Here is a 13,989-nt window from a genome sequence, read left to right on the forward strand (position 1 = left end):
GCCCTCCCCCTTACGTATTTATTTGGAACAAAACTAATCGTTCATACATCCATTCACGCAGCCTTTATCGCGTGTTGATTCATGGTCACCCGCCTCGGCTACCTGAATGTAGAACCATAATGGACACTCGCACTCCGCGGGCTCTTTCTCCCACCGTATCTCACCCCCTATTTTTGTAGTGCCAAAGGGAACCACCCTCGTTTGCAGCCTAATCACTTACCACCCCTGGCCCTTCCTTTCTCAGTGCAGGTAGGTAGCCAACCTATCTTGTGCCGGCCGTAAGTGACACTGTTCTCAAGATCAACTTCCTCAGTTGGATGGGAATGGGGAGGACAGCGTCATTCACGAAGCAGCTTGTTGAAAAAAAAAAAATACATGTAGTGCTATTGTAGGCATCAAAAAGAGCAAATTGCGCTAGAGCTTAGGGGTCTAATTCTTGAGCTGATCATACTCGTTTAAGGGGTTAAGGGTAGGATGCTCCAAACTCAGAGATCAAGCAGCAGCATGAATCCCCTGACCAGCGCCTTGAGGATGCTCGAAACAACCAAAAACCCCTTGACCGCCCAGGCTCCAACCAAGACAGCCGACAGTATGAAGACTAAGGCCAGCAGATAAACGACACAGTCCATCCACGTCGACTGACTCCTAGAAAACCTCAGGCTGATGGGTGAAGCCGGGTCGAAAACGGGGCTGACGATGACCCAATATGCCCGGACAAACCTCCCCACCACATCCAAAGCCCTCCGGGCGGCCACCAATGACCTCCGTGCCCGCTCAAACCGCACGGTCCCGCTCATTCTGGCCCTATTTCTGGAACGATCGTCGATGCCTCCTTCTCCGTCTTGAGCGTAGCTCTTCGTTGACCAGTCCTTGTTGCCTTGGGGTTGGACCGACGACGCCCTGGTCCCGCCGCCCCTCTGCACCGGCGCTCTCTTCGCCGCAGCGGCATCGTACTTCACAATGGCTTGTTTGGCCGCCCCCCGTGCAATGACCTCGTTTATCCGGCTCTTCTCCAGCCTCGGCTGGTTGGTCGGTGATCCAGCCGCCGGGAGCGAGCACGAACGGTTTCGACGGCCCGTGGACATGTACAACGGTGATACAGTGGCCGGCGGCGCGCCTTCTCTCCTCCTCAGAGGAATGATCTCTGTTTCCGTGCGAAATGCGTCTATCTGGGCTGGCGCTACGGCCGCCCTCGAAACTCCCGATGCTCGCTGACATAGCCTCCCGCTGCGGTCCTTCGTGGGTGTCAGCTGGCGCGCGGATGTAGTAGCGCTGCCTAGTGGCCGTGTTGGTCTGCCCGTTGGCTGCTGAGTGGGGCTCATGATACTCGGCCAAAAGTTCTGCGGTAGCCGGGGAGGGGAAGCCAGCAGATCGAAATCGTCCCCGGTCATCCTCGCTGGTGGCCGGTCGGATCCCGAGCTTGTCCAGTTCGCGCTTCCCGGGATGGGTGGCGTCGAAGTTCGAGTCACTGGACGATCTCCGACGACGGCGACCATTCCATCGGAATGAGGTGTGCTTAGAGGCTGGGCGCGGTTCGGCAGATTGTGAACGGAGCCAGTAGTGGTGGTGGTGCGTATGCACACAGACTCTGCTGCCTCGGTTTCCTTGCGTACTGCTACAGCCCTGGCCCTGCCCCCCAGATCCTGACTGATGGTCTCCAAACCCTCGATCAGGGTATCCACCCACTCGTCGTCCGCGGAATTGACCTCCACGTCGAAATTCAAGGACTCGATTTGATTGTTGACTGACCAGGTTCGGAGGACGGCTGACGGCTGGGTCTCCTCGTTTATGAGCTCGCGGGAGTGATTTTCCACGCGCTTGTCTTTGTTCTGGCTGGAATTCTCGCTGTTGGACCGCAACCGGCCGGGTATCAAGGGTGTGGCTGGCGAGGCTGTCGTCTTTGTCTTCGGCTGGGATGGGCTCGTTGTAGCTACGTTTTCGGTCTCGTGGATGAGGGAGCTGGGTTCCATGCCTGGCGGAGTCGCGCCGATGAAGCTCTCTGGGAGTGACATGTTTTTGGGTTTGTCGGGTGGGACCTCCCTTGTTAAGGTCCCTTGGCTGCCGTGAGCTGTGATTTCCGTCTCTGGGTTGATGGTGGGATAAAGACGACTGGGAATATCTATTTCGATCGTCGACGATGGGGTCGGTCTGGCTATTTTGCTTCTGGCCGCGACGGTTGATGTGGCCGACGCGGTCCCTGTCCCTAAAAAAGGCAACTCGTCGGCTGGGAGGTCAGAGTTGATGCCCTGGGCAGTGCTTCCAGAGGAAGCCAACTCGGAGACAGGAAGTTTGCTTCTCAAGTCTCCTATGTGGTGCGGCTTCCGTCGAATGGTGTCAACGACTTGAGACGTGTCTCCTAAATTTTCAAACTTCGTTTCCTTTTCCCTCCCTTTACGAGTGACTGAAGTCGCCCTGGCCTTGATGGCGTCCTCGTGCTCGTGAAGGCTTGGGGCTGGTGGCGATGTGCGCTCAGAATTTCGACGACTGGGAGTATGGATGACGGTGTCAGAGGAGTCTTGAGCAGGCTCGAAGGGAGACTCATGCAGGGCGGCTTGGTTTCGAGAAGTCGACTTTTCTGCCTTCGAGGGCGTATATCCTGCAGGGTCTTCACTGGTGACTTCCACACCTTGTACCGGAGAGATGTTGGTGTCAGCTGCTAGTGAAACTTCCAGTGTTAATTCACTATGCGGTCCAAAGCAAGAGATACTGTCGACTGACCAGACCGGCCGCTCCTCAGGGACATTATGGGGCTCAAATCTGGTTCCGCGGCAGATGACCATGCGTTGTGATGTTTGTGCCATCTGACACGCCGCTGGAAATCCCGGATGGCGGCCTTCTTCGATTCATCCTTTTCCCACTTTCCCCGTTCCTTCTGTAGCTTGGCAAAGCTAGGCTCCTCGTCCTGAGCTTGCTTGGCTTCCGTGAGCGCGGCACGGATGGCGGGGGCTCTCGGAACCATCCTTCTTAGCTCCTGAGATGACGATCCGCTGCGTGAGCTGCTCGTCGGTGTTACAACGTCCAGTTCTCCAGTTTGAGGGTTGATCCCTTGGACGCCAAGGTAGTCACCGCTCTTCTTGAGGCTGCGACGGAGACGGTGAGCCTTTCGCTTGGTGCTGAAGACATTCCTGGGATCGGCAATTCCTTGAGGTTGGACTTTGTCCACCGCGGTATCTAGATAGCCATCATGGTCGACTTCGATGCTAGCATTACCACTGATCCTATCATTGCCCCGTGAGTCTTCGCGGTGACGCAAGCTGGATATCTGCCAATGTGATTCGTCTACTGGGGGTCTGGAAAATAGGGGGCTTCGGTTCTTTTCGCGACTGCCTCGGATGGGCTCGTATTTTCGGGGCGGGGAGATGGGAAAGTTCCAAGAACTTGAGGCAATGCTATCCGACCTTAGCCTTCTACGTGGCCGGGCTCGGCCTGATTGAGGCGGCGAAGGAGACGTCTTGCCGGACCGTCGCTCCCAGTAACCATGCCTGCGGAGTGTGCCTCCACGTTCAGCCCTATTACTAGGGAGCATTTTGGTGAAGAAACTCGCGAAGGAAGAAGAACGGGGCCGGCATTCCGGCATGGTAGCAGTCGCTTCGGTAGCCTGTTGAACTGTTGGTTCACCTGCCAGGGACAGGGGCGAGGCCGGTAGCGACCAACGCCCTTCTTGAACCCCTGGCATGTTCGACAGAGGGTAGGAGATATTCAAGTGAGTGTACGACTGGTGTGTTTAACCCGACCCCTGAAACTGCCTCTCGGCGGCTGAGGGTTGGGGTGTTGGTCCGCTCAGGATGTTTCTGATCCCGTGAACATACAGCAAGACGAGAAGGGAAATATTGGTAGGTGAGGTGGTTATGGATAGGAGAGTGATAGAACGTTTGCTTGATATCGATGCCATGAGATGCCATGTTTGCAAGGCCAGCAAGTGTAGGAAGGTGCTCTCCAACAAGGGAAAGGAAAAGGGAAGGGGCTTCTCACAGACACTGTCACGGGAATTTCAAAAACGCATTTGCTAAATGGGTACATTAGGTGCCTACCTAGGTAGGTACCTAGGTAGGTATCCCTGGCCTCTATTAACTTCCATCCTCCTGCTCACAGGCCGGGCACTCTCGAAGATAGGTAGGTACCTAGCTTCCATGTCTAGGGATCACAGCGCCCGTGGCCCATGTTGCACATATAAGGTGATAACCAAACGCCAAAGATGCTCTCGGAAGTAACCATGCCGGCTTATCCACCCGCTCCTAGACCCATCGATAGGTTTTGGTCAATGCTGTATAAAGAGCTCCGACCAGTGACTTGAGTCTGCCCGCAAAAGCCATCCCACGCAGGGGATAATTTGCTAGAAAGGTGCGTTCTTCCGCATGGATAGGAGAATAGAACCCCATCTTGGGCGGGTCATCTCATTCCGAACTGGTGACGCACTGAGGTCGGGTACTATGCATGTCCTTTAAGGTGGCGTCTGCGCCCCGTCTTGATATCGCTCCCAAGGACACTCTATTGGAGCGCACTTCGGAATTGAATCTCAAGACCACAGCGAAGGGAACCGTTCTTGACTGAATCGGGCGGGTTTGGCATTCGCAAAAGGGTTGGCGGACTGTTGCTGATCCGATTGACTGGCGCCCCTTCTATGCTCTTTTAGGGGGCTGCTCTGCCTAACAAGTCTTTCAGCAGTGGCGCGTTGTTCGAGGGCTGCCATCTCCCGCGAGTTCCGGGGTAACGACATTCCGGGGTTCTTCATATCTCCCATGCTAGTCGCTTTCTTGAGCGGAGAGTTGGCATGCGAGTAGACCCCAAGGCTCCCCCCCAAGCTAGTCCCTGAATTTGCCGGCCCAGAACCTGTGGCCGCAGCCGAGGCCCCTGTTGAGAAAGATGAGATGGATGATGGTGGAAGACTCTGCCGGAGTCCGGAGGACCTGAAATTCTTGGTAGCCGAGGTGAAGGAGTCTGAGTACCGGGGCTTTGTGGAAGGAGTGAATAAGGTAGGACTCATGACATTTCGGGCCTGAGTATGCGTACTATTGTAATCGGGATCGAAGTGTTTCGCATAGTTGGGGTTGGGGTTTGTCCGGAAACCTCGACGAATGAGCGTGGATGGGGTGCCAACTTCTACTTCTTCCTCTTCAATGCCCAGCTCGCTCATCGAGATTTGGGTGGCCACTTCCCGGACCACTGGGTGGAGTCTAGGATGGACATACTTGGTGTCATACTCGTGCATGACTTCCTTCTGTATGACTGCCGTGTCCTTGTTCTGCTGTGAATACCGAGAGTGTAGTAGGAGAAGCTGGGCTGACAGCATGGCTTGAAGAAGGAGGCAGTTGAAGACGCTGACACTTGGCCGCGGATCCAGAGGTGTTAATGGCAAGAAGAGCATATAAACCAATACATGGCCAGGACTGAAGAAGCAAAGGAACTGCATCGACAGGGGCAGAGGATCCCAAACTGCTATCTCCCACACGTCGCGGCTCTTATCCGGATGAGCTCGGGACTCTGCTGTTTCTGAGCCGATAATATCTGACAGGAGCCGCAACGGGGAGGAAGACACGGGCGAAGAGTCGACCCGAACACGGTGGGCTGAAGGGGTGGACGGGCCGTGCTCGACGTTTGTTTCGAAGAGACGGTAATGACGAGATCGCGTCATGGTATACAAGGCATTCAAGCCCGACACCAAGATTAAGATCCAAACCAGGGGTTGGATCTAGGCTCATGTTAGCAAATGATGTGCAGTCGAAGATATATGCGACATACGAAGAAAGATCCCCAGGACGAGCCTCCACTGTCGCCAAACACATCATCAACCGTGGATGACCTTCCAGAGTTTGCGCGAGCCAAAAGGAAGACGAAGCTCGCGGCGAGGCCGAACTGAATGCCAATGGACTTTGAATCCCAGTCCCGAGTCTCGATCTCCTCTGAGAGCCACAGCAGGAAGTCGAAGGGGTTCAACTTGGCCTTGATCCGCTCGGAGAGAGGCTGCCGCCGTACGAGTCGCTGGGGTCGGGGCATTGTGACTCGTATGCCGACTGGAAGAGCCGTCACATTAGCTAGAATAATGGCGAGGACTGAGATCGGCGCCGGCGAGAGGTAGAGGCAGCAGTTGAGTGGTTGTTGGTTTCCGTGTTGGAAACTCTAATAAGAGAGACGGGAGCTAGCTTGCATTTTGAACATTCCTTCGTAGGTACTGACAGGGGTGCCGCGCTAAAGGAGCCGCGACCTGGTGACGCGCCTCAGAGGGTACTGACTGGTACCTCAGGCGCTGCTCCCGGGTTAGTGGGGTCAAAGCTCCACAGGTTACCTACCTACTTGCCTGCCTCCATTCTCTATCTCCTCTGCGACATACCTAAGGTATCTATCTCATATCCAGCATCTTGCAGCCCTTACATTCTCCTCAAACAACCCAAGCCCCTGAACTTGCAGGACGCGATGTCAGCCACACAGGCAGACTATAAGGACAGGCAGTTTCTTGCAGTGATCGGAGACGAGGTAAGGAGAGCGAATGCGCCATAGCCGCACTGCCACTGATGGGAGGTACAGGATTCCGTCACAGGATTGCTGCTCGCCGGCATCGGTGTGAGTTTATTCCTTCGAATTTGGGTTGGCAGTTTTGTTAACTGTCCCTTGATAGCATGTCACTCCTCCTCCAGATTCCCAAAAGAACTTCCTCGTGGTAGACAGCAAGACCGATAATGCTACAATTGAGGCTTGTTTCGACAGGTTCACAACGGAGCGGAAAGATATTGGCATTGTCTTGATCAACCAACACGTTAGTGCCCCTTCCCCAGCCGCATCTCGGGCATCACTGAATGGCTATAGGTCGCGGATAGGATACGGTATCGAGTGGACACTTACACGGCAGCCTTCCCTACCATACTGGAGATCCCAAGTAAAGACCACCCGTATGACCCAGACAAGGACAGTGTTTTGCGGAGAGTCCGCCGACTGTTTGGAGAATGAGTACGCAAAGCCGGAGACCCTTGAACTGGGTAGTCCGGGTTTACGCGCCCTGCTTCAAGAGGCCAGATGGGATGTGTAATCTCGATGGGTATTCATTTTGAATTTAGGGCGGAAGATAAGAGTAATGTCCTAGGATACTCATTACTGCCGCCATGAGCTTGCGTATGCTTTCAGACAACGATGCAGACTAAGAACTGGAAGAAGACGCAGCAAACTTCAAGAAACCAATAATGCAGACAACAAACTGTCAACAGGCAACAGATAACACCCCATCCAATGCTATGTTACTCTCATCATGGCTCATTCGCCTAAAACCCCCAGTGCTCTTGCAGGTCGAACCGTTAAAGGTCAAAGAAACTAGAGCTGTCTTTTCTTCCGAAGACAACAGTTGCTTTCAGGCAGGTGATGTGCTCGTCGTCGAGGGTATAGACATCCGCTTCAACAGTGTATTTGCCCTGGGAAACCAGGTTAGTCACGTCCGTTTGTAAACGTATATCAAGACAACTTACAGGTGGGATTTCCTTGGGGAGGTTGACGGCTTTCGTGATCGAAATCAAGCCTTTCTCGATCGGGCACTCGAGGTCGACATTCTTGATTTGCTCGCAAAGATCCGCCCTGGTATTGACGAGCCGAATCAGGCCGTATTTAACTTGCAAATTGACGTATGCTCCCTCCTCGATCGTCTCGTATACAGTGCCGACAGCGTTGATGATAAGTTCGGCACCACTAAAAGCCGTTGTCAGCAATTGATACAATGAGTCAACGTCTTCCCACCACTTACGCCTCTGGGGGGTTCGGCAGGAGATCAACGCTCTCAATCTTAATGATATCGTCGGCCCGATCTTCGCGGCAGTACTTGAGCGGAGACTTGCCAGGTACGTCTAGGTCGTCGTCGTCGACGCTTCTCTGGACATTCCTCTGGTCACTGCGGTATAGACGGAGGCCGCTGGCTGGCGCCAAGCCAAATGCCAGGGCGATGACAGCGGCAAACCTCATCGCTGCACAGATAGGTTATAGACTGTGCGATTGTATCGAGACCGGAGCAAGATTATGGCCGATGGGGATGAAGAACTGTTATGGGAGGAGCACGAGTGACAGGTAGGTATTGAAGTTGGCAGAGGTGGCGCTGAACTCAGGAGGCTGAGGAGAGTGCTGGTAGCCGCACGTCATGGGACTTGCCCGCCTTTCCACTGAACCTTGATGATAAGACCGCCTGGACGCCCCAGTTTTCTTTATCAGGTGACGGGGAAAGTGACTGGAATGGAAGGACCCGACGAAGCTAGCAGGTCTGTACCTTACCTAGCTAGGTACGTACCTCCCTTGAAAAATTGCGTGTGCGCACAGACCACTTTTATTCCACTATATAAGACCCTGTCACCAGGCAATATTTGTTTGGTTTCTCTTCTTTTTTTCTTCATACTTACCTTGATCGGGGGTCGCATGCTCATGAATATGTGATTCCAAGTTGGAAAGCCTGCATTGCACGTCGTGGCGCTCACCGTCTTGAATTGTCCTTCGGGGCCATTCCGGTCGCAATTTTTGATGCAAACACTTTTCGTTGTGCTCATCGCCTTGTGCTGTGACACGAAGAAGAGGGTAGATAGTAATTAGTAGCCAGGACGACGCGGCTTCTACGTCTTCTGGATTGAACTCATACATGCTGCGTAGACATCGCCGAGCGGGATTTCAATCTACAAGTGTTGTTTCACTCGGGTCTTGGTTTACATTGGTGCTGCTGCCAGTTACGTAGGACACTGGGTCCTTTCCTGGTCCTTCCCTGTCCTCGAACAGCTGCATTTTCTTGTTGCCTTCTCCTGAGCAGGTTGTTCCTAAAAGCCTGGCATAGCCACAACCTTATGCAAGGACAAATTACAATCCCCAACTGGATCAGCGCATGACATCTGATTCGACGAAGGCAAGAGGGAAAAACCACCCAGCTTTTCTAGGCCTAGCGTACGAACAATGAATTGATCTAGTCGGGATTATCCCGGCCTAAAACCTGTGCGGCTGGCTCTCCGAGGACGGGAAGTTGAACCCATGAAGGTGCCGAGGAGCGGATTAATAAGGAAGAGTTCTCATTTTCGTTGAAGAGGCATGTGCTGTCTCAAGCGACACCTCGGACCTGGCCGCTTTTTAGCAGGATTCCGACGTACCTCTGTTAGGTATCTTAGGTAGGTAGTCCCTGACTGTGCCCGTTGGTCGTGACGTATCCTCGGCAGTGGAGCTCTCCATTCTATCGATGATGATGGCACGATCACGAAGGTACCCTGTACTTCTTCCGGATGCATTGAGCCTGCAACCTGAGCCGAGGTGTTGACCCGTACGCTGTAGCCAGTCACCTCACCAAGTCACCTTAGCTTGCCGGTGCCTACAAGTGTCGGTTTCGGCTACTGCTAAAAGTGCGTCTCAAATTAGAACCTTAACATAGAGCGCCAAGGTTACAAGAATTTGCAGGCAGGCAACAAAAGCCCAATTCTGCGCCGTCACGTTTTTATTCACAGGTTGCTCAACTCATCAGCCTGTTTCTCAGAGCCAAGTTGTTTGCACCCCTCTTCATCCCTTCCCCGGATGGAAATGTTTTCACATCATGGCGGCCAACCTTGCTCCCAGCTCCTAGTTTGTATTTGTCCGTCTCCATCTCTTCCCTCACTTCAAGCCTTCAACTGATAACGGCCCCGATGGTGACCGCCATTGCTTTTGCTTTTCCCTGCTGCATTTCAACCCCCTTCCCCTTAGCTTTCCTTGTTCTTCACCTTATTTTTCACCTTATTTATCACGTTTACAAAGCTTGATATGGCTCCCACAGAAGTCGTTTGCTCAGCCATGACCGGATTGCACATCTGGCTTGAGCAGGCGGCCGTAGCGGCAAATTTACGAAGAATATCGACGTCCACCGCCTTTCCTAGACCCACTCCGACCATGTTTGAGATGCCTAAGGAACCCACGCATGTACTCAGGTACCTCTGCCCGGACGCAGAAAATCTGAGGTGGTGGAGCGCGCTACTACAGTGGTAAGGTAGGTAAGCAGGAGCGATGGGCGAAAGAGTGGCAGCAGCGGCAAACCGCAGCTGATTGGCCCGTTCAGTGGCTGCAACTTTTGGTTTGGCTGTGGCCTCCTGGCACCCTCGCTGTGGCACTCGCTCCCTCTCTCTCTCTCTCGCACCCGCGCCGCTTATCGTGTCGGCAGTAGGCCCCCTCCTACTCCTCTCCTGCAAATCTCTTCCGTCTCTTCATCTTCATCCATTTTCCAAGCCTTCGCGCCCCAGATCTCTATCCCCGCAATCCCTCGAGATTTCCTTGAACACATCCATAATCGCCGACCTCATTCCACCCAATCCGCTTCAAATTCCTTTGTTCCTCGAGGCGCACCTCGCCTCGCCATCCGTTAGTGTGCGATCCCTAATTTGTCGTGACGGCTCGCTCGACTTCTTGCTGGCACCACACGATTTCTCAACAACCGATCGACCCGACAAGATACCTGGGGTCAATCCCCCATTTTGCGCAGCGGAATTCCTGTCGCCACACGATCCGCTTCTCTCTCCCACAACTCGTCGTCCTCGCGACCTATCCTCCTTCGTCTCCTTCGAGTTGGCCACAACAACCAACGCGATTCGCGTCGAGCGCTTGTTCACATTTGCTGGCTGATTCGGGCTCGACGCATGACACAACCCTTCTCATCGTCTCCCTTACCCGAACTTTTCAGTCTCGTCTGTGTCCTGGTGGATCGCGCGTCAGCATGCCATCCAGACCTCAAAGCTAGCCAACTCACAAGCCCTCCGACATCAACCCATCATCGCGAGGTCCAAGATTATGACCGACAAGTTACCGCCACTGTCGACGCAGATCGTGGCTCCCAGTCAGACCGCCTTCCCTACTCCCAGCGCCGTCCCTGCACAACAAGGTGCCACAAAGCAGGAGGTTGTAGAGGAAGAACCGTACACTATCAAGTGTATCTGCAACTACTCTGACGATGACGGAAACACGATCTATTGCGAAACGTGCGACACATGGCAGCACATTGAGTGTTTTTACCCAGACAATGTCGAAGATGCCCTTCGCGAGGATTTCGCCCACTCGTGCGCCGAGTGCAAACCTCGAGCCCTTGATCGACAAAAAGCGCATGAGCGTCAAACATCCCGCCTCACAATGCCTGCAGTGGAGGAAGAGACGACCGATAAGAAGCCGAAACGACCCCCGACAAAGAGTCATAAGAAAAAGCCGAAGCCGACGGACCTACAACTGAATGGTCATTCTTCGAATCCCGAGAATTCCAAGCTCCCCGGCTCTCACGACCATCCTCCATCCAAGAAGTCGAAGCATTCACACAAGGCGAGTCACTCGATCAGTTCCCAGGCGCCGAAGCGAAGTCCCTCATTAAACACCAACGGCCGAGTCAATCAAGGCCATCCGCCAAGCCCTGCGACCACGCCTCCAGATCTCCCGAGTGACTTTAAAATCCACAACTATTCGCCCGGCTTTCTCTCTCTTTACGACGAACAAGGTGTTCAAATCGTCCAAACCAATTCCTTCGTTCGCTTGGAGATCTCCAACACAATGTCTGTTTGGCTGCGAGATCCAGAGAGAATGCGACGAGAGACTGGTCTCGAGTACAACGACGTATTCCAAAAACTTCCCAAAAACATCAACTCCTTGAAACGAAACCTCCACATTGAACACAAGAAGGTTCCCTTTACGCCTCCGGGTACAGTCCTTCACTGGCAGTACCTCACCGCTCCATCGGCAATCGAGAAGGATGTCCCATTGATGGAACTGAATGGCCAAATCGGGTTCCAGAAGGATTATTGCAGCGACGCGGCCAACAGATGGGACGAGTTGACTTCGCCCCTCCCCTTCGTCTTCTTCCATCCAATGCTCCCCCTCTACATCGATACCAGAAAGGAAGGATCCCGAGCGCGTTACGTTCGCCGAAGCTGCAAACCAAATGCTGTGTTGGACGCGTACCTCTCCGAAGGATCTGAGTATCATTTCTGGCTCGTCAGTGACCGTCCCATTGCAGCCAAGGAGCAAATCACAATCCCGTGGGACTTCCGTTTTCCGATGAAGAACAAACCTCGCATGTTGCGTCTGCTTGGGCTTGGCGATGAAGAAACGGCCACACAGGGCGAACCGGAAATCGATGATCTCGAATATCAAACGATGGCCAGCTGGGTTCATCTTGTCCTCTCTGAATTCGGGGGTTGCGCCTGCGATCTAGGGCGCGACTGTGCGTTTGCCCGATTCCATCGAAACTATTTTAGCGGCGCGCAGACACGATCCAACGCACCCAAGAAGAAGTCGAGAAAACCGAAGACCCATCACGCCATTTCGCCTACAAGTACGGGTCATGCCACCAACAGCCGGGCTGCTAGTGAAGGTCATTTGGACGACGTCACAGAGATTGATGACAGATCGCAGTCGGGCTCGTCACGAAGCAAGCCACCGAGCCGTGATATGACGCCTGCACGGCAAGGATCCTTCGATACCCTTGGTATACTCACCGAACCCACTGATAGAGACAAGCGAAAAGTCGCCATGGTCGAGGATTCCTTCCGGCGCATGGAACAGCAGCAACCTCCCCGTAAGAAGAAACGCGTATCCGACGGCAGTGGCAACTCCAAGGCGAAATCCACAAGTCGCGGCTCCTCAAGTTCCCATGGGCCAAACCAGCCAAATGGCGTTGCGGAGCGGCGATATGTCGACGCAGGCACTTCAAGAAGCAAATCAACCTCGCCCCTTAGTGTGGCGTCGCCTCTTGTCCCAACTATCCACAAAGCAGCATCACCGGGCCATGGTTCTGTTCCGCCCCGCTCCCGCCAGCCCTCTGTCACGCCGCGGCCGAATTACTGCGACGCTGCTGTTCAGACGGACCCTATAGAGGGAGAATGGTATAGCGGGATACATCCGGCACCAAAGCCCAAGCGCAGGATAGTTTCCTTGTCGAAGCGACTCCTAGATAATCGGCATCGACTGCGCTTGGACGACGAGGAGAAGCTGAAGGAGAAGGTCCCTGTTGTCCAGGAATGCCCGGCAACAGCGACGGGTATCTATTCGCCAACTGTTGAGCAGAAGCCATCGTTCGAGTCGCCGTCGTTCGGCAAGGATGCGGCTGGGCCAGTTGATTCGACCACTCTGAGCTTAGGCGGCTCTAATGACACTCCGATGCTCGATGCGCCGCTAAGGCCCCCCAAAGAGATGAAACCCCCCTCTGCTCTCGCGGCAAGTCTGGCCAAGCTCAAGTCGCCAGACTTGAGGGTTCAAATGCCTTCGGGCCCAGCGTTTGGGAGCCCCACATCGGCTATTTCGACAGCCAGTACACCGGCGTCTGCTGGTAGCACCATGATGCAAACACCCTTCTCAGCCAACAATCTCCCTATTCCGTTGGGAGCTGCTGCTACCAATGGCACTGCTGTGAACCCCAGCCCCGTTAAGAAGAAGATGAGCCTCAGCGACTATAGGAGCAGGATGAATAAGGTCCAAGCTGCGAGACCGTCGGTCGGGACAACGATGTTGAAGCCTCCGTCGGCAAATGATGACGAGCCCAAGTCGGCTACCAGCCTCGACACACCAGGAGCCAGGGACTCGCCAACTGCCGAGAAGGCAATGATCGACACCGGGGCGTCGACGAACGGGGTACCAGCCCCTACTTTGACGGGCAGTAATGTGTAAAAATATATATGGGGGTGGAAGTGCCACCGGGTGTTTGGGTTTGCTTTTTCGGTGGCGACGCGATGGATTTCTTTGAAGCCACCATCTCACCCTACATATCCTATTGCTTTCGTTTGATGATGAATAGCTGGGCGTTGGGCTGCAGTCGGTCTCCCCGGGGTCTGGTTTGTTCGCGTATAAAACCTTTCACTCCAAAATGGTGGGCGTTGGCATGATGACGGCTGCTTTCTGGCGTTGGGGAAGGAATGGACCGGCAAGGGATATTGGCACGCCCATCGAGGCGGGGGCCCGGGCTACGAGCCAATGGAATGGGATTGTTTTCCAACCTTTTGGAGTCCAAAACCTCAGCCATCTATCTCGCCATGTTTCATTTGCGTTGTG

At 54.1% G+C, this 13,989-nt stretch overlaps 5 protein-coding genes across 5 annotated transcripts; 2 read left to right on the plus strand and 3 right to left on the minus strand.

Moving 5' to 3' along the window:
• Positions 1 to 412: 412 nt before the first annotated feature.
• QBC33DRAFT_523535 (uncharacterized protein) lies at positions 413 to 2,446 on the minus strand. Its single transcript, XM_060426641.1, has one exon. It carries the CDS (start codon positions 2,010 to 2,012, stop codon positions 486 to 488), a length of 1,527 nt encoding a protein of 508 aa, XP_060287593.1. The 5' UTR covers positions 2,013 to 2,446; the 3' UTR covers positions 413 to 485.
• Positions 2,447 to 4,209: 1,763 nt separating this feature from the next.
• QBC33DRAFT_152071 (uncharacterized protein) lies at positions 4,210 to 6,235 on the minus strand. The gene is made up of 2 exons (XM_060422169.1): positions 5,740 to 6,235; positions 4,210 to 5,689 (listed from the first exon to the last, which is right to left on the minus strand). The coding sequence occupies exons 1-2, from the start codon at positions 5,992 to 5,994 to the stop codon at positions 4,517 to 4,519; spliced, it is 1,428 nt and encodes a 475-aa protein (XP_060287594.1). The 5' UTR covers positions 5,995 to 6,235; the 3' UTR covers positions 4,210 to 4,516.
• A 43-nt stretch (positions 6,236 to 6,278) lies between these two features.
• QBC33DRAFT_523538 (ATPase, V1 complex, subunit F) lies at positions 6,279 to 7,275 on the plus strand. The gene is made up of 4 exons (XM_060426642.1): positions 6,279 to 6,471; positions 6,523 to 6,558; positions 6,614 to 6,751; positions 6,802 to 7,275. The coding sequence occupies exons 1-4, from the start codon at positions 6,412 to 6,414 to the stop codon at positions 6,940 to 6,942; spliced, it is 375 nt and encodes a 124-aa protein (XP_060287595.1). The 5' UTR covers positions 6,279 to 6,411; the 3' UTR covers positions 6,943 to 7,275.
• On the minus strand, positions 7,013 to 8,348 carry QBC33DRAFT_523540 (ML domain-containing protein). The gene is made up of 3 exons (XM_060426643.1): positions 7,724 to 8,348; positions 7,452 to 7,668; positions 7,013 to 7,397 (listed from the first exon to the last, which is right to left on the minus strand). The coding sequence occupies exons 1-3, from the start codon at positions 7,936 to 7,938 to the stop codon at positions 7,284 to 7,286; spliced, it is 546 nt and encodes a 181-aa protein (XP_060287596.1). The 5' UTR covers positions 7,939 to 8,348; the 3' UTR covers positions 7,013 to 7,283.
• Positions 8,349 to 10,308: 1,960 nt separating this feature from the next.
• Positions 10,309 to 13,658, plus strand: QBC33DRAFT_152147 (uncharacterized protein). Its single transcript, XM_060422170.1, has one exon. The coding sequence runs from the start codon at positions 10,753 to 10,755 to the stop codon at positions 13,606 to 13,608; it is 2,856 nt and encodes a 951-aa protein (XP_060287597.1). The 5' UTR covers positions 10,309 to 10,752; the 3' UTR covers positions 13,609 to 13,658.
• Positions 13,659 to 13,989: the final 331 nt, after the last annotated feature.

Source organism: Phialemonium atrogriseum, assembly GCF_030411735.1.
Source record: "Phialemonium atrogriseum strain 8032-3 unplaced genomic scaffold QBC33scaffold_2, whole genome shotgun sequence".
NCBI lineage: Eukaryota > Fungi > Ascomycota > Sordariomycetes > Cephalothecales > Cephalothecaceae > Phialemonium > Phialemonium atrogriseum.

Excerpts from the sequence above, each read along its gene's own strand:
- QBC33DRAFT_523535 (XM_060426641.1), bottom strand. The coding sequence starts at position 2,012 with ATGTCACTCCCAGAGAGCTTCATCGGCGCGACTCCGCCAGGCATGGAA.
- QBC33DRAFT_152071 (XM_060422169.1), bottom strand. The coding sequence starts at position 5,994 with ATGCCCCGACCCCAGCGACTCGTACGGCGGCAGCCTCTCTCCGAGCGG. Across the intron at positions 5,690-5,739 it reads CGTCCTGGGGATCTTTCTTC|ATCCAACCCCTGGTTTGGAT; the intron begins GTATGTCGCATA and ends ACATGAGCCTAG.
- QBC33DRAFT_523538 (XM_060426642.1), top strand. The coding sequence starts at position 6,412 with ATGTCAGCCACACAGGCAGACTATAAGGACAGGCAGTTTCTTGCAGTG. Across the intron at positions 6,472-6,522 it reads TTGCAGTGATCGGAGACGAG|GATTCCGTCACAGGATTGCT; the intron begins GTAAGGAGAGCG and ends TGGGAGGTACAG. Across the intron at positions 6,752-6,801 it reads TTGTCTTGATCAACCAACAC|GTCGCGGATAGGATACGGTA; the intron begins GTTAGTGCCCCT and ends GAATGGCTATAG.
- QBC33DRAFT_523540 (XM_060426643.1), bottom strand. The coding sequence starts at position 7,938 with ATGAGGTTTGCCGCTGTCATCGCCCTGGCATTTGGCTTGGCGCCAGCC. Across the intron at positions 7,669-7,723 it reads CTGCCGAACCCCCCAGAGGC|TGGTGCCGAACTTATCATCA; the intron begins GTAAGTGGTGGG and ends AACGGCTTTTAG. Across the intron at positions 7,398-7,451 it reads TCCCCAAGGAAATCCCACCT|GGCAAATACACTGTTGAAGC; the intron begins GTAAGTTGTCTT and ends CTGGTTTCCCAG.
- QBC33DRAFT_152147 (XM_060422170.1), top strand. The coding sequence starts at position 10,753 with ATGACCGACAAGTTACCGCCACTGTCGACGCAGATCGTGGCTCCCAGT.